At 45.0% G+C, this 18,738-nt stretch overlaps 1 protein-coding gene across 1 annotated transcript in view; it reads right to left on the bottom strand.

The window, feature by feature from the left end:
- The window catches only part of Marchf3 (membrane associated ring-CH-type finger 3), a 145,281-nt gene that overhangs the window by 22,788 nt on the left and 103,755 nt on the right, over positions 1-18,738 (bottom strand). The window contains exons 2-3 of the mRNA XM_005069097.4: positions 13,188-13,431; positions 8,724-8,928 (exon numbers count right to left, since the gene is read on the bottom strand). Of these exons, the coding sequence (XP_005069154.1) occupies positions 8,724-8,928; positions 13,188-13,375 (393 nt within the window). The 5' untranslated portion in view covers positions 13,376-13,431. The remainder of the gene's footprint in view (positions 1-8,723; positions 8,929-13,187; positions 13,432-18,738) is intronic.

Here is an 18,738-nt window from a genome sequence, read left to right as displayed (position 1 = left end):
ATGCCCTCCTCCGCATGTTTGAACACTTGATACCTAGCCAATAGCACTGTCGTGGGAGTCTGTGGAACTTCGGGAAGTGAGACCAGCTGTAGGAAATGAGTTATCTGGAGAGGACACAGGCTCTGTGGGTCATGGCCTGACCCCAGTTTGGATCTGAGTTTTCTTCGTGTTTGTTGGCCATGATGTGAGCAAGCAGCCTCATTCTCCTGCTGCCATGGACAGGAGCTCACCCCGCTAGCAGGACTTCTCTGCCATAACGAGCTGTGTACCCCAAACCGAGGATAAATCCTTTTTCCCTTAAGCTGTTCTGTCACAGAAATGAGAAAAGGGATTAACACCTGCCTCTGTCAACGTCCCCTTACAGAATGGTACAGGTGTTAACCAACCTATACCAACACATCACTGTTACTCAAAGCCAGACCTGACTGGAGCTTACTCTTGGTCAGTTTACTCTTGGTGTCACACATTCTGTGGGCTTGGAAATGTGTGATGACATTTCACCATGATATTGTCATACTGAATTAGTTCCATTGCCCTAAAAGCGTCTGTGTTCTGTCTCTATATTGTTCCTTCTTAACAAGCAGCTCTGGATTTATTAGACAGACTCAGTATCAGTAGAAACCAGGGCTTTTTAAACAATGGTTTTCATTTCTCTCCCTCCCTCCTCTTCTCCCTGCCTCTATCCCCTGTATTAGGGGATGAACCCAGGGCTTCCCACACACCAGGCAATCCTGATTCTTCTCTTTCTGAAGTGTGTCCAGTTCTGTGGAAAGCCTGGTGATTGGAAAGGAAGCATGGCTCTGTGTGTGCACATGCATGTGCTCATGAGCAAAGGAAGAAAGAGCAGCAAACGGTCAGTGTGTTAGAGGTGGAGCCTTTGGGGGGTGGTCGGGCCATGAGGATGGGAACCCTCAGAAATGGCATTAGTGCCTTTTTAGAAGAGACCACTGAGAGCGAGATCTTCTGCCATCTGAAGATGTAGCAAGAAGTCAACAAGAAAAGGGCCCCTGCCAGAACCCAGTCATCCTGGCACAGTGGTCCTGGGCTTAAGAGGACCCCATCGTTGTAGGAAATAAATGTCTATTGTTTGTAAGTCACCTTATTTATGGTGTTTTGTTACAGCAGTTCCAACTGGACTAAGACACCAGGTATGAAGAAACAGTGTGGGCTTTGGTGAGAGGGGACCTGGCTTGTTTTTCTTCCTTACTAGCCCCCAGGTTGGAAGTATTTAAGATCTTGGGAGACTTTCTTAATCTTGCTGAGTTGCAGCTTGCTTATTTACCAAGTAGGACAAAGTTTTTGTTACTGTAGGAATACAGGTAACATTGAGAATGGATAACATACAATATTTTCTCCTTGTCAACAGGAAGGGAAAACCGGGGTGTGAATACCTTAAAGTTCAAATATAGGTGGATTCAAAGTAAATTAATGAATCCAGGTCTATTCTGGAAAGCGAGGTTCTTAGCACAATAGGGCACAACAGGGACTAAAGGCCCAAGCTCCCATCACAGCCTGAAAGATTTTCCACTTTGGCAAAGAGAAGTTACCATATCCGTGTAGCAATGCCTATTTCCAACAACAGTTGTCCATTAGGCAGCACCCACCTTTCTCCCAGTATTTCTCAGTGGATTTCTGTAAAGCCATGCATTTCTTCAGAATGGAAAGTCAGTTGTTGACTAAAACTGCCGAGGCACATGGGAGCTGGCATAAGCCCTCAGCAGGGAGCAAGGTGCACACTCTGACTGTGTTCCAGACACTCTGTCTCTCTTAGGCTCTAGCAGGTGCCTTGTACCTTGCACAGGCAATTCCGGAGAGTCATCTGTGCCTTGTTGTTTCAGCAGGATTCAGGAGGAAGATGACTGCCGGCTGCAGCCATTCAGTGACATTTTGCTGCTCCCCTCTTGGACTTCACTTTACAAAGCTCTCCTGCCAGCAGCCCAGGGACATCTTTACCTCCACCTCCCTGACTCCCATGTCATAGAATTTAGCAGCCTGCCTTTCAAAGACTCAACTCCTTAACAGGCAACATTTGCTGTACATACAGGCTCTTATATTGGAGTCAGCCATGGGAGTCCAGTGTCATTGTTCTTTCTCTCCGTCCAGATGTGCTTAAAGAAAATTTGGCTGGATTTTCTCAAACATGTGGGGATGGGTAGGGATGCATTTGTGCAGAGCACAGACACTTCTCTGCCACTGAGAGGCTGTTCTGGGAGAGCATGCTGCTAATATCTGGGCAGCAGATACACACCTGTTTGCTATGCTTTCCTTTGCCCCCTTTCTGCTTTTGGAAACACAGAGAAGTGAAAATAAAGCCACGTGGAGCAATTCTTGGTGTTTTCTCTCTTTGCATCTCATCCCACTGAAGTTTTCAGATGGGATGAAGAAGGGAGAGGAACCAGGTCTTAATGAGAATGTGGTTTCTAAGGCGTATCTCAACCCAAGTTCATACAAGTATCAGTACAATTTAAAATAATAGCATCCTCTCATGTAACTCATTTTATCCAGGGAATTGGATTTCCCCCCAAATTAATCCTTTAGCATCAACAAAAGGGCTGAAGGCACAGACGCTGAGCTCTTCGCTCACTTCCATCTGGCATGGCCATGTGAACACTCCGGTTGGCTTGCTTTTTTAATGAAGTGATTTTTAATGAAGCAAGCTGTGAATTTAATAGATACCTTAAAACGGCTTCTTTGTAGCTAAGCGTTAAGTAACGAAGCAACTGCCAAATTAGCCACCCAAACCAAGAGGAAATCATAAGGCCAATCAACTGTAGGATCTGGGGTTGCTGCAGCTTCTGGCTGTCAGACCTGCCGTCAGAATGACTGGCAGAGTCAGGATGGTGCCACAAGGTCCCCTGGAGGCAGGTAGCCTGATGGAAGGTCTGTTAAGTGACCTTGCCAAAGGTCAAGGGAATGTGTGCCTAGCAACAATTATACACAAGATCAAGGCATAATCGCTACTGCTATTCTCCCTACTGTCCATGCAAGGGTGCTCTTCTAGAGGTCCATTTACTTTGTGGTTATAGATTGTCCTCTCCAGCCTGATAGAGGACAAGAGGGAGGAAATCACTACATTCATCTGGAAGCCCCTCAAAGCAGATGGCAGTAGTAAGACATGCATAGACAACAGCCTGAAAGGTGGAAGAGACCACCCAATCTCACTCAACAGGAGGCAGGCAATGCAAGCCATTGGGAGGCTGAGAGGTGTAAGCAACAGGCAAACTGGGGAACTGGAAATGTGGGTCTCACCTGAAGCTATTCAAGCTCTTCGGTGAAAACCGAAGTTATGAATGGTCGGATTGTGGGCTACATACATGTCTTCCTCCCGGGGTTAACTCACAGACTGCGAGGGACAGAGAAGCTTGCTGGTGCTCCAAAAGCAACAAGATTCACCCCCTATTGTGTTATTTCCCAGTTACCCCATTGCCACAGGGCTTGCTGACGGACACACTAAAGCAAAACTCTCTCCTTTTCAATTGGATGAATATTAAAAATGAAAATAAAGCATAGTAAGAGTACAATATCATTTCTACCTAAGTCTGACATATATGAATAAATGTATATAATCACATATATGCAAAAATTAATACAGTATCCTACACATATACAACTATTCAATATTTTTGAAAGATTTAGTTATTTTTACTTTACGTATATGGACATTTTGCCTGCATGTGTGTCTGTGTAACATATGTGTAGTACCCAGGTGGGCCAGAAAAGGGTGTGAGCCTAAAAGTAGAGTTACAGACAACTGTGATCTGCCATGAGTGCAGAGAATTGAGACCTCGTCCTTTGGAGGAGGACTGCTGTTAATTGTTGAGCTATCCCTCCATCCCCAGAAGTAATCTGGAATATATTAAGTAGCAAGTGGCAATGTATAAAGTGGTTTCTCCACGTGTAGCTTTCTCTGCTCTGTGTGTAGTTTCTTCCTGCGATGTATAGTTCTCCCTGTTGTGTGTAGTTGTCTGCTCTGTGTGTAGTTCTCTCTGCTCTGTGTGTAGTCGTCTGCTCTGTGTGTAGTTGTCTGCTCTGTGTGTAGTTCTCTGCTCTGTGTGTAATTGTCTGCTCTGTGTGTAGTTGTCTGCTCTGTGTGTAGTTGTCTGCTCTGTGTGTAGTTCTCTCTGCTCTGTGTGTAGTTCTCTGCTCTGTGTGTAGTTCTCTCTGCTCTGTGTGTAGTTGTCTGCTCTGTGTGTAGTTCTCTCTGCTTTGGGTGTAGTTGTCTGCTCTGTGTGTAGTTGTCTGCTCTGTGTGTAGTTCCCTCTGCTCTGTGTGTAGTTGTCTGCTCTGTGTGTAGTTCTCTGCTCTGTGTGTAGTTCTCTGCTCTGTGTGTAGTTCTCTGCTGTGTGTAGTTCTCTGCTCTGTGTGTAGTTCTCTCTGCTCTGTGTGTAGTTGTCTGCTCTGTGTGTAGTTCTCTCTGCTCTGTGTGTAGTTGTCTGCTGTGTGTGTAGTTCTCTCTGCTTCGGGTGTAGTTGTCTGCTCTGTGTGTAGTTCTCTCTGCTCTGTGTGTAGTTGTCTGCTCTGTGTGTAGTTGTCTGCTCTGTGTGTAGTTCTCTCTGCTCTGTGTGTAGTTGTCTGCTGTGTGTGTAGTTCTCTCTGCTTTGGGTGTAGTTGTCTGCTCTGTGTGTAGTTCTCTCTGCTCTGTGTGTAGTTCCCTCTGCTCTGTGTGTAGTTGTCTGCTGTGTGTGTAGTTCTCTCTGCTTTGGGTGTACTTTCTCCCTGCTGGATAGCAGAAGATTACATTGAATCCAGAGCACACTTTAAAAATCATATTCCTATAGTGTCTTAAAAGAAATAAAGAGTCACAAATAAGAAAACTGGTAAAAAAAACATCCTTAACCATATTTCCCCAGCTTTATATTCGTTTATTGTAAGTAGCTGATACCTGTGAAAACAGTCCTCAGTTTCAATTTAGCTAAACCTTTGACTCACAGGGACACAATTCTTATCAGTTAGCTAGGTCAGTGTAAAGGAAATAGGAATATGGAAGCCCAACCACGCCCTCTCCGGTCCAGGAAGACAGACTCAGACAGTGTTTTTTCCCCCACACTTCTACCATTTTTGCTGCTTCATTTCAATTACTGCCCTGCTGAGCTGATCTCTAACTCCATGAGTTTTCTGGGCAAGGTGGCTATTATACATGCATGTCCTAGGAAGCCTGTGCTGGCACTCCATCCCTAGAACTGATGTTGCCAGCAGTTTATGTGCACACACACATAGCAATGTGGGCTTCCCTGGCAAAGTGGTCCATCAGAACCACTGTCATAGCAGCGTGGTGGAGCCCAGGCAATCACTGTGTGTGTGTGTGTGTGTGTGCACACGCGCGCGCGCACGTGTGTGTAATCAACTACCTGTATCTTACTCTTTGTTAAAAAGAGAATAGTATCAGACTTCACCTTATCAGGAAAACTAAAGAGGAGCCGGAAGGACACTATCAACTTCCCAGGCTAGTCACCTAGTGGTCCTCTTATGGTTGGTTAGTGAGTTATTTAGTCACTACATTCTAGCGGGCCAGTATTCTGGGGAGTAATTCATCTTATAAACAGCCTCTGGACACATTCTCATTGTCAGCAAACCCACAGCAGCTTGCTGAGGGCCAGGGTGCTTGTGAAGGTATGGGGTGCATGTGTGTTTGGAACTGCCGCCTGCTATGTGTCAGATAGTTTCACCATTTTCCTTTCTTTCAAGCCGTGCACGATTGGACACAGACCTCATGAGACGGTATTGGTTGGACCACAGCAGGAATTCATCCACATCTGACTTAATAAGATAGCTGCTTTGCCATTCTCATGGGTTGGAACTAACTTTTGTTTTACCAGCTTGCTTTGCAACAGCAAAATACTTAGGGCATAACGTCTGCAATGTGGGTGGGCAGGCAAGTTAGATACGAAGGTGAGATGTAAGCGTGCTCATTGAAAGTGTGGTTTGTTGGTTGTGTTGGGAACCCAGAGCCTCCTGCATACTAAGCAAGTGCTCTCCCATTGGACATTATCTAATCCCAGGATGTATTTGAAAAAGAAATCATAGGGACATGTAGCGTTATTGAGACCAAAAGATGTCATGGGAAGCTCCCTGTCTACCCTCTTCCACAGTGAAGCAGAGAAACTGAGCAAACACACAGATGGCCACACAGATGGCCAGTGGCTAAGTGGGAGGGGGTGCCCGGTCTGGAGGTTCTAATAAAAACCAACTATAGGTTTGGCCATTATGAGCAGAAATTCACCCTCTGAGGAGAAAACATTTCACATCACAGCCTGTGTATGCACAATAGTCCTGGGCTCTGGACCTTACATGAATGAATAATAAGTGACTGCAAGGTTCAGGAAAGGAGGCGAAAGAGAATGCCTCAGGAATGGGGAGTAAAGGGCAGTGAAGGGTTGCAATGAGTGAGGGATGGAAGGGGCTTCCCAAAAGTGCAAATCTGAGATGCCAAAGTAATTGCAGCTAGTGTTAGCATCTCGTTGCTGACAAATAAAACTTATAAATGACTTCTAAAACTGCTTCCTCCAGCAACAAGAGCTGTTATTGTCACATTGATTTTAAAATTAAATGCTATAGAATTTTCTTGCTTTAATGAGAAGGCAGATCCAAGTGGTAAACAAAGTAATGATTAAAGCAATTAAGAGAATAAAAATGAGAACTAATGCGACAATACTCCTAATCCTTAACCCAAATAGGCAGCTTTGGCTAGCATACCAAGAAGATGCACGCTCATCTCCAGATGAAATTATTGAGAAGCACTGGCTTCTGTGAATATGCTGCCCTTTGGTAAGTATGGGAAAAGTCAGTTAGCAATGTCACTTGTTGAAAAATCTGCCTGCACCTGGTTCTCATTTGTTCTCCAGCTGAGAAACCAAAGACAACTTTTTATTGCTTGTGGTCAAACAGCAAGTTCACTTCTCCATGGGATGATCAAACGGTCAGCCTCCCCCAGTTGGAGAGGGTTTGCCTTTCACTTTCAACTTGTTCAATCATCATTAACTCTGAAAATTGTCACATTCCATTTGTGCAATGAAAATTTCACCACTGGTGACCGTCTGGGTGAAGTTTTTGTAGGTGAGGCCCTAAATCTTGTTGAGCATCTCACACATTTTCAAGGTCATTTGCCTTGCTTAATGACAGTTGCTGACCATCCTGCCAGACCTGGGACCTGACACTGGCAACTTGGAAGAGCCTTCTGTATGCGTTACACTCTCTGAGATGGGAAAAAGATGGTGCGTTTTAAAAACTACAGTGAGCGTATGAACACACACCAACGGGCTTCTCTCTTTTGAACGTCTGTCAATCTGAAGATCGGAGTAAAGAAGACCATTGGAAACAATCCATAGAAAAGCCTGATTTCCTCACCCCGGGAAGCCAGCTCCCCTGGACAGGCTGCAATGGCAAATTGGGGAGATTCCAAAAGTTTCTGGAAAGGAGAAATAGATTTCTTTTTCCTTTTGCTATTGGGCTTGGAACATCTTTGTGTTCTCTGTTTATTATCTCATTGTATCCGTCTTTGCAAAGGAGCTCTGACATGCTAGGGTCCTGAGAACCTGGTACAGGGCCAGATACTGATGGGCAATCTCCAAATATGAATTTCTGAAAGTGACTGTCAAGTGGAAAAATGGCTACACAAAGAGGCCACTTGATGCAGCTGCCACAAAAGCAGAGTGTGTGGGGCAGGCCAAATAAATGGTGCACCACTTGGCAAGTAAGTCACAGACCAGATGAGCTCCAGTCATAAGTCCTGATTAAAGTTTCAAGGTCAAAACCATGAGAACGTCTACACAGAGCTTTCAATGTCTCAACGTCAGCATCTATTACACAGTCTCCAGGAAGGGCCTCTTGGTTTCAGGTTCTAGTTCTGTTTGCAGTTTCCCTGGGACAGCCTTGACACAGACATACAATTCTCAGCACACCTGTACTATAACCTCTCTGCCTCATAATGCATTAAAATTAAATTGTTGCAATGCTGGGACTTTAATTGACCTGCAGGATTCAGAGGTAGGAGAGAGGGCAGGAACACCCTAATAATCACTGTCCTCCAGTGAGTGTAAGACCAGCCCAGTCCCTAGGTCTCAAGGAAAATCCTGTGTGCCTTAAAACACAGAGGGAAATAGCCTGCTATTTTGGTGACCGAATTGACAGTGTCACCTTTTACAAAAAGAAATCCCAGTGCAAGGCAATTAATTCACTGAGAGATGTCAGAAAGTCCTTTGTTCATTCAGACATGTTCATGTTTCCTGATTCTAATTGTTTTATACTTGGTGATTGTTTAATCCTTACAGTGGTTCCAAGAAGTGAGATGACTTACCCTAGGGACAGAACTCAGGAAGTCTGGGTCTAATCCGCTATGCTACACAGCTATCTTTTCTCAAGATTTCCAGGGTATGCAACCCAAATGTCCCTTTGTGTATTGCTTCAAGGTGGGCAGATGGTATGTGGAGAGGGGTTTGATATGGTATGTTCTTATCAAAGGAATTAACAAATGGAGATCCTATTTCTGAAGTTTCCCTTTCTCTTTATACACCAAATTCTTCTTGCCCCCCCCCTTGTGGAGGTCACTCTTCTGTTGCTGGTTCCTGAGTGAGAAGGTAAGCTGTCCCTCTCTCTTTCCCCCTGCCCTCTCTCTCAGAGCTATCGCTGTGCTCCAGGGAAGCTCTCCAGGGTCTGTGACTGGACATAAAAGCAGACATCATTTACTCATTACGTCTAAGTTTTCGGGACGTGCTCCACTTACTGACCTCCACTAACGGCCTGGGTTTGCGCTCCACTGCAAACCTGAAGTGGCAGAGTTCACAGTAGCTGGTATTTGAGGATGACAGCCAATGCTCCAGGCAGCTCCGATGGATTGTCCCCAAGGTCCCAGTACATTCACATGGAGAGAGCAAATCCTCTTGGCTGCTGCCCTCATGGCAGATCCTGCACATTGGCCGGTCATTGAAGGGGCTGCAAGAGAAGGAGGGCACCTGCTGGTCACTGAGTGACAACCCACTGCCCTGGGGGGGCCTTGATTTGCATCATTTGGGCCCTCCCCAGTGGCAGCTGCTCAGAATACAAACAGCATTAAGCTCCTCTCTTACAGATATATGTGTGTCTGAATATATTTCCTCTAGACACTAGGGACTCCTGATGTGTTTTTGTGTGTGATGTCAGACACCATTGAGTCTTAATGACTTGACCTGTTTAATTTATTGAATAGATAAATGATGGTGTGTTCGTTTCTATCATTTTTCTTCCTTTATCTGTTGAAATAATTTTAGGTATAAACATTGCTTTCTACTTGGTTAACTAGTGGTTTGAATAGGAATGTAAGGACTTATAATTGTTTTATCAGTACTTGTTTGGAAAATAAAGGTGTGGTCCTCTTGTGTTTTCAAAGGGCTTGGTATCCCTGTGAATTGTGAGGTATAAATATGCCAATATGTTTTAATAATTTATAGTTTCTTTGCATGTGTATGTGTGCACATGTATATACAGGCACACATTCACGTGTGTAGCTAGAGGCCAGAAGTTGATGCTGCGTGTCATCATGGATGTTGCTCTCCATCTTATGTATTAAGGCAGGGTCTTTCTCTCTTGAACTCAGATCTAGCAAATAGATAAACTAGTCTGTTTAGTCGGACAGCTTTCACCAGTGAGTTCCCTGTCTCCGGATCTCACAAGAGCTGGGATTACAAGTGAGCAGCTTGCCTTTGATGTGGATGCTGGAGATCCAAACTCTGGTCTGCATGCTTGTGTGGCAAGTGTGTTAGCCTCTGAGCCATCTCCCAGCCCACTTCTTTCTTTTCTATGTTTTCCAGTACCATATTATTTTGTCTTGAACACAGAAAAAGTTCAGGCAAACCACCAATCAAAAAATAAAATTATGGGCTGGGGAGATGCTCCATGGTTAAGTTCACTTGTTCTTGAAGAAGATATGGGTTCAATTCCCAGTATCCACATGGTGGTTCACAAACATCTACAACTCAAGTTCCAGGAGATTCAATATCCTCTTTTGATCTCTGCAGGCACCAGCCACACATGTGGTGCATATACACACACATACACTCAGACAAAACACTCACACATGTAAAATACAATAAATCTACAAAAATCATTCATCACCATGAAGAGCAAATTCTTTCAAAAAGCTTTTAAGAGCTTGGTGATAGTGGCACATGCCTGTAATCCCAGCACTTGGGAAGCAGAGACAGGCAGATCTCTGTGAGTTCGAGGCCAGCCTGGTTTACAAAATAAGTTCAGGACAGTCAGAGCTGTTACACAGAGAAAACTTGTCTAAAAAAAACATTCCCCAAAAAGTTTTTTTAGAGTTTATGATTTAATTTTACATGTGTGAATGTTTTCCCGGCATGTATGTATGAGCACCACATGCATTCCTGGTGCCCATAGAGGCCACTGGATCCACTAAACTGGAATTATGGATTATTCTGAACTACCAGGAGGTTGCCAGGGACTGAACTGGGGTCCTCTGCAAGAGCAATGAGTGGTTTTAACAGCTGACTCATCTCTCCAGCCCCAAGAACAAATTCTTTTGAAATGCATCAGTGTAGTTTCTAGTCAGACAGCATCATTCGAGTCAGATGAAGGTATATGCAAGTTCCCTTCATTTCTCGTTTCAATACCCCAGGAGAGTGAGAACAGGAAGTAAACTGGTGACCGACCGACCCTGAAGCAGCAGACTGAGCTGGGCACAGAGCCGGGGTGTGGACGGCCCCTTGAGCTTGTGGAGATAATCCCTAGGATGCTGAAGGCACTGCAAGTGAGTGGTCAACATGTCTGACGGAGGTGGCCTCCAGAGTTCTGCATTCCAGTGGGAAAGCCACCCTCTCATATTTCTTAAGAGGGCACAGCATCACCAGTGGTTCCCAGCTCTGCAATCCGGCTGCCTGGGTTCAAACCCAAGCTTGAGAACTTATTTGTCAGCTAGCTATGAACAAGTAACTTCATCTCCTCATGCTTTAGTCTCCCGTCTCAATGGAATCAAAAGTGGAACCTTCTGTCTTGATTGTGAAGAGGTAAGAAAAGTTGGTCTAGAGCAGAGGCTTAGTTCTAAAAGACCTAGTTAATGTTAGCAACTGTCACTTGCAGAATGACTTGGGCTAAGAAAAATCAAGTAATATAGCCCTCATCATGTAAGTCTAATGGCAATATCAAATTAAGATGACTTCCTTTTTCAACAAGAGGGACCAACTGCCTCTATGACTGGCATTTTAAAAGAATATTGTCATGGCGTGTGACAACCCAGCCTCCTTTCACACTTTCTCCTTTCTTTTTTAAAGATTTATTTATTTATTTATTATGCATACAGCATTCTCTCTGCATATATGCCTGCAGGGCAGAAGAGGGCACCAGATTTCATTACAGATGGTTGTGAGCCATCATGAGGTTACTGGGAATTGAACTCAGGACCTCTGGAAGAGCAGCCAGTGCTCTTAACCTCTGAGCTGTTTCTCTAGCCCCACTTTCTGCATTCTTTCTCCCATGTTCTTCAGAGATGATGGTAACCTAGGTCCATGCCCCATGACTTTTTAACACTGTCTCTGATCCAAATGGAAACAGCTTTGGAAACAATACGGGTCCCCCAAAGGCTTTTCTGGGAATGACCCTGAGAATGAATGAAATAGAGGCAGCAGGATCATTCTTTCACTTGTGCAAGAGACCCATCCATGCTTTGGGGAGAGGAAGGTGAGAAGGGGACAGATGGCTTTTGTCTCTTAGCCTCTTTTGTTTGCTTTGATTCTTAACTGGGAAAAACTGTAGCATTTTTGTGTACAGTGATGTGTGGCTCAGGAGTAGCTGAAAGAGAGACACAGCACACACACACACACACACACACACGAGAGAGAGAGAGAGAGAGAGAGAGAGAGAGAGAGAGAGAGAGAGAGAGAGAGAGCTCTTGGTTACATTAACCAGCCTGTTCTTCTTGATAAGCAAAGAGATTGATGCCTGCTAGGATGCCTGGTGAACACACTGCCATCCATCCTTGGTTCACAGAGGGCCAATGACACCACCTCTTTATGCTCTGAGCCCTGACCAATTGCTGGAAATTCTCCAAGAAGTGGAAAACATACATTACATATTTTTCTTTCTGTCTTCTGTGACAGCTACACATATTTTAAAGATTGACTCTTATTATCTTATATATATATATAGTGTGTGTGTGTGTGTGTGCACGCGTGTGTGCACGCATGAGTACACTTGCCTAGGGGGGCCAAAGATGTCAGCCTCCTATGAGCCCCAACTGGAGTTATAGAGGTTGTGAGCTGCCTGGTATGGGTGCTACGAAACTATAAGTTTTTTTCTTTCTGAAAAAACAAACAAACAGGAGAATCCAAGGCACATGGTACACCCGGAGTCTGTAGCTCCCAATCTGCCACAGCAGCATAGGAGGAGAATTTAGGGACAAGGAACTGTCCGGAATGAGTGGTCTCCAGGCTGTTGAGCGCCCTTACTCTTCTTCACATGGGGAAACAAGCTGTGGCAGCAGTGCTTCCCATGTTGGGATTCATGGAAGAGGCAGGGGTGTGGCTGGAGAGTGAAGGAGAGGAAGACAGAACAAACACGGCAAGAGGAGAGCAGCCTGGACAGCTAACCCACTGGGGAACGCGGAACACTGGAAATGTGACTTTGAAGGCTTTATCCCCAAAGCCAGGAATGGTGGCACATGCCTCTAATTCCAGTATGCAAGAGGTGGAGGCCGGACCAGGCCTTCAAGGCCATCCTCAGCTACACAGTGAGTATGAGGCTAGCCTGGGCTACTGGAGAACTTATTTCAATCCCAGGGATCCAATCACTTGGGCTCAGTCACCTGAAGTCGGGTGACTTCTTCCTTCTGTCCTAACAAAGTGCTAGCTTTTTAGCTTCTGGGGACAAGAAGACAAAACTAGCCACAGCAGCGACAAAATAACAAATGTAAACAAGCAACCCCACATCTTGTGGCAGCTCTCCCACACCTAGCTCTCTACAGTGGCTTTAGAAGGAATGTGACAACATGAACTTCAGCATTGGCTGTATGCTCCTGCTGCAGTGGAAACAGCAACAACAGAACTTGGGTAGTCTTTGTGTGTGTGTGTGTGTGTGTACCCGCCCAGTATCTCCTTCTCTGACACAAAGACCTGAGCTACTACACGCCCTTCAGCATTCTCCACCTGACAAACAGCCCTTTGGGTCAGTTGCAGATCCCTTTATTTTAACCGTGGCACTACCTCTGGGTGGCAAGAGTCCGCACTACTGTTGACAGCAGCTGCCCGTCCTTGGCTGAAACTTGCATGACATACTGTGGCTGCCCATTCACTAGGCTGCCACAATCCTCCACAGTTTTCACCACAGGCGCGGCTGAGCTGGTGCAGTCTGGCAAGACTTCGGGCAGGTGACTGCAGCGGCTGGTTGTCATGGCAACAGACAGCAATTACTCTGTTAATGGCTTCCACATTCGTAGAGGATTTCCATCTAAGAGAGATCAGAGAACAGTTTACTTGGCCGGATGGTTAATGGAAAATGGAGAATTATGGGCCACCAACATCAGCATGTCATTATTTAATATAAATACTAGGGTAACTTAGATGTGACATTATTATCTTGTTACTATTTAACACAAGCATACTTGCATACATTTGCACACATAGACTCATACATACACAGGTCGCAAGAGTTATGAACACCTGCTTATGAACAAGACAGCAGGCATGTGTGCACACACACACATTCAGGAGCCCTGTTTTCTAGGAGGGGACAGAATAATGGCTCCGAAGCCCAGATCTGAAGAGAAGATAAGCAATTCTCCCACTCTGCACCCGAGACGCAATAAGTCTTTGTTGACACTCTCTAAAAGTTACTAGAATCATTATTAAAACTGTTCGCAACTGTTTTTTCTTGTAAGCAATTTATTCTCTATGCAGTTTTATTCAGAGATACTAAGATTAAAAACAGGGGGAAAAAAGGAAGGGAAAACAAAGAATTTAGCAAACTTGTACATTTTGGGACATCATTCCATCACTTTCGAAACTTGGCCACATCTGTGTCCTGTAATGCAACAATCTACCTCAAAAACCACAGACTAACTTCCTGTAAGAAGCTAACCCCTCTGAGTCAGTCTGAAACAGTTGTTCAGGCAATGATTAATTTGATGAACTGCTTTCTTTTTCAAATGGTATTATAATAAATACAGTAACATCGGCTTTTTGTTTGTTTACCACTGAACAGCCAAAGACACATTCACGAGTCATGAGGAAACCTGCAGGATGCACTGCACCCAAAGGTGACATGACTCGGTGCCACCACCCACTGTGCCCTGTGCACCTCATGCTTCACATGGTTCGAGCTCAGTACATGGGATTGGTTGACAGACGGAACTTTTTGTCAGCAAGAAGTCAGGGTCATCAAAGCTCAAATCCAGCTATTGCAAACTTTGTCATTCCCCCTCAAACTCAGAAAAAGATACTTGGGCACATTTTCACACACAGACTCATACATGCACAGGCCACAAGAGTTATGAACACCTGCTTACGAGTAAGACAGCAGGCATGTGTGTACACACACACATTCAGGAGCCCTGTTTTCTAGGAGGGGACAGAATGATGGCTCCGAAGCCCAGATCTGAAGAGAAGAAAACACCACTCCTGGAGGTGGTTTCTTCCCGGATATGTGTCTCTACTTATTACATTTTACTTGATCCTTACAGGCTGCAAAACAGGATCTTTCCAACTTTCACAATGATGTGCATCAGGGCAAGAACACAGTGTTTTTGTTTGAATGTGAGTGGACAGTTTCCCTCCTGAAAGGCCCGGGTCTCACTATTTGAGACACATGGCCATGATCCTTATCCTTGCTACTGAGGTGTGTGGCTGGCTTCCTTTTTTCTTGTTGCCAGAATTCTCCCAGGGTGTGTGTGTGTTCCTGTCTAGCTGCCTTCTAGAATCTATAATGGAGAAATGGCTGTGGGTACCAATCCTTGGTCAGGGGGTGATGTAGAAACATTTGCAGTGGCTGTCCATTCATGCCATTTATAGCACTGAATATTGAAAATTTGAATATACATAGATAGATAGTTGGTATAGAGTATAGTTTTTTCAAAAATAAGGTTTGTTGCGGGGTCTGAGGAGATAGCTTGCTGGATAAAGTGCTTGCTGTAGAAAAATGAAGACCAGAGTTCAGGTCCCCCAAACCCATATGCAAGCCTGGCAGATATGGTGGTTGCCTATTGTCCAGCACCCAGAAGACAGAATTAGGGGATCACTGGAGAAAGCTGGTTAGTTAGATCAACAGGCATCAGTGAGCTCTAGGCTCAGAGAGAGAGAGAGATCCTGTCTCAATAAATGAAGTGGAAAGAGACTGAGGCGTCAACTTTGGGCCTGAGTGACATACTCATGTGCACACCACATACACATGCTTATACATTTTAACATGCATGCACACCTAATAATAGGTTTTGTTGCTATACTATATATACTTATACATATATATATATATATATAATATCCTAGAAAGCATAGAGAAACTAATTTATGATCTCACTACTCAGAACCATAGAACTCTTACAGGGCAGATACCTTTTTGGGTTTTGGGCAGAATTTGCAGTGCGGAGATAGCTTGTAGCCGAACTGGGGAGACTTTTTCCCACTTTTAAATGGAGTTACAGTAGCTTTCAGGCCAGTAAACAGAAGGATGTGAAAAGATGGTCCTCCTCTAGAACAGTGCATAACCTACTCCTGTAGCCTATGCTGACAAACCCTCATTGACATGATTTTAGATTCTCATAATGCCTCCCAATCACAAAGTGCAGCTTCCTGGCACAGCTCTCTTGCTTCACAAAGCAGCCATAGATGAAGAGCCAGGGGTGTGTTGGCAGGAAAAGCAGACACAGTGACCTTCTGCTGCATGGAATCATTATGTCTGGGTGCACTCTGAGAGTCTATTTTTGGCTTTTGCATAACTCTGGCCCAGCGAGTAGAGTGCTCTCTCTCTATGCTTGATGAACTAAGAGGGGGGCAGGGAGTAGTGCACAGTGGCCAGTGGGAGCCAGGGCTACCCCTAGTTAGGTTACCCACTTCAGGCATGGCCATTCATTAGTATCGGAATAAGTTCTCCTGAAAGGAAGCAGTGAGTGACCTACATCCCCAACAGAATGCCTTTAGAATGTTCCAGAAGCAGTTTCTCCTGGGCTTGTTTTCTTCTGTGATTTAGCTTCTGAATGATATACTCCATTTCACACCTCACAAGCAAAAACATCTCATCGGCCTCTTGATCAGTAGGCACCCTTTGTAGTGGGTTCTGGGCACTGTGTTCAACACGAAGGGACACGGGGACCTCTACCTTGCCTCTCCTCCAAGCAGGCCTTGGCTCCCTTCTCATGTACCATGTGTATAGAGTCATGAACCCAGATCCTCTAAGCTGTCACTGAGCTTAGGAGTCAGCTGAAGAGCTATTCCAATGTAGCACTCTTGGAATAACAAATCAGCATTCCTGCTCTATACCACTGAATACCTTTGAGAGTCAAAGACTGTCATGCTGGCAGAGAATCCCACTAAAAAGGCTATTCTCTGGATCAAACTGGGGTGGGAGGATCAGACAGAGCATGAATGTGCTTGATCACAGTGGAGATGGTGGAGTGGTTCCAGCCTCAGATAAATGGATCCAATCACTTACTCACGAGGAGGAGGAGGGAAGAGAGCACGTTGTGCCCTGATCTTAGGAAGGAGGATGTTCAGGGGTTCAGACGAGGCATGGGTGGGCAGGAGTGGGCCTGCAGGCTGTATGCACCAATTGGCATGCGTAAGTTGCACCTGGGGCAGTGACAAATGGCCCAGCGCATTTCCCTGTCTTGGTCGGAGTCTCTTGGGAAAACATCAGGCTGTTGCCTTGGCTGCTCAAAGGAGCCGGGCTGTGGGTTTGCAGCTAGCACTGGTCTTCCACTGACCTTTCTGCAAAATCTCAAGCACCGTTTGACCGAATTCTTAGCAGTGCTCGCACACTTCTCTATGGGAAAGGAAAGTAGCTTTCAAGCCCATCTAAGAATTTTCATGTCTACAGTGCTGGGAAAGTTGGGTATGTGTAAGCTTGAAATCTCAAGCTGCACTGGTAGGATGGGTCCTTTGTTGGCTGGGTTTGACACTTCATACAATTTCATTCTCAGGTTGAGAATAAAGGATGATTTGGTACTGGACAAACTCAGCTGCACAGTGGGAAGAGTGGGCGTAGGTGGATAAGGGGGAGAGAGTGAAAACGGACCAGGAGGCTAAATAAATGAAAGCCTGATTAGAGAATTGTTAAAATAAAAAGGCTTGTCTGTTAAAACTGTGACCCTTGCAAAGGTCAGAGTACAGGTTTTTACAGAAGCAGGAGCCCCAACTAGGCTGCAGCTAATCATTGCTGGGTTTCTGGAACAGTGTGCCACTGGTAAGTGATTTCCATGGGAACGTGGCTGGCATCATGAAGATGCAGTCTCAGGACTGGGGAAGGGGAAGGGAAGCTTCTAGAAAGCATAACCAGGCTCACCTCTCCAACCCAGTGCCTCAGCCTCCAGAGAGCTACATGAGGATCACAAAGTAAAACAACCCCCACCCCCTAAACAAAAAAAGTTCCATCTCTGTTCTCAGAGGCACAGCATTCAACTGGCGTATCCAGTATGACATAATGTCACTTATAATATGTTGGGCTGTATTATCCTAATGAGTACTGCACCTCAGGTATGTGCAACCTGCTACCCAGACCACGTGTGTACCCAAGGTACACCACTTATTAGGATAAATGATGAAGACAGGACAGCCTTTTAGACTTCTCTGGGCTCTCCTGAATGTCTGACCTTTGAATATTCATATTTCCTGAGCCACCTTACCACCTTACCTGGTGGTTTGTGAGGCCTGAAAATAATTAGTGAGTTTTCCATTGCTATAACACCATACTTGGGGTTGGGTAGCTTGTAAGGAAAAGAAGTTTATTAAGATCATAGTTTGGAAGCACAGCGCTAACTAAAATAATGGCCTCCCTGACTGACAGCATCATGGTGGAACTCTTCTAAGAGGAGAGATCACATGAGGAGATAGCAAACTTTAGATCTTTCACAGGGTAAGCGCTTTTTAAACACAAAGCAAAAATGCTTGTACTCAGAGTGGGGACATGGCTCAGAGGGTTAAAGTGCTTGCTAAGCAATCCTCATGGCCTGATCTCAGAACCACATAAAACCCTGATGTAGTGGTGTGTATCTATAGTCCCATCACCACTCTGGAAAGATGGGAGACTTTCCCAGAAGCTCCCAAGTCAGCTAGCCTTGGTGTATTTGTAACAACATAAATAGCAAGAGACATCTCAAAGAACGTGGAAGACACCAACTTCTGTGAAGTTATCCTCTGACCTCTACATGTGCCTCCCTACACACATGTGCCTGCACACACACACACATACACACACACACACACACACACACACACACACTCACACACTCACACGAGGCCATGGCATGTGTATGGAGGTCAGAAGACAATTTGCAGGAGTTGGTTCTCTCTTTTGTCCATGGGAATCCTGGGGATTGAACTTGAATCGTCAGGCTTGGTAGCAGGCACCTTAATCCTCTAAGCCAGTGGTTCTCAATCTTCCTAATGTTTCGACCCTTTAATACAGTTCTTCATGTTGTGGTGACCCCCAACCATAACATTATTTTTGTTGCTACTCCAAAACTATAATTTTTCTACTGTTAATGAATTGTAATATAAATATCTGAAATGCGGGCAATCTGGTATGTGACCCATGTGAAAGGATCAT

This window comes from Mesocricetus auratus, unplaced genomic scaffold, assembly GCF_017639785.1.
Source record: "Mesocricetus auratus isolate SY011 unplaced genomic scaffold, BCM_Maur_2.0 Super-Scaffold_6730, whole genome shotgun sequence".
In the NCBI taxonomy this organism is placed as follows: Eukaryota; Metazoa; Chordata; class Mammalia; order Rodentia; family Cricetidae; genus Mesocricetus; species Mesocricetus auratus.
The sequence above is the reverse complement of the archived record's forward strand: the minus strand, read 5'-3'. Positions and strand labels throughout refer to the sequence as shown.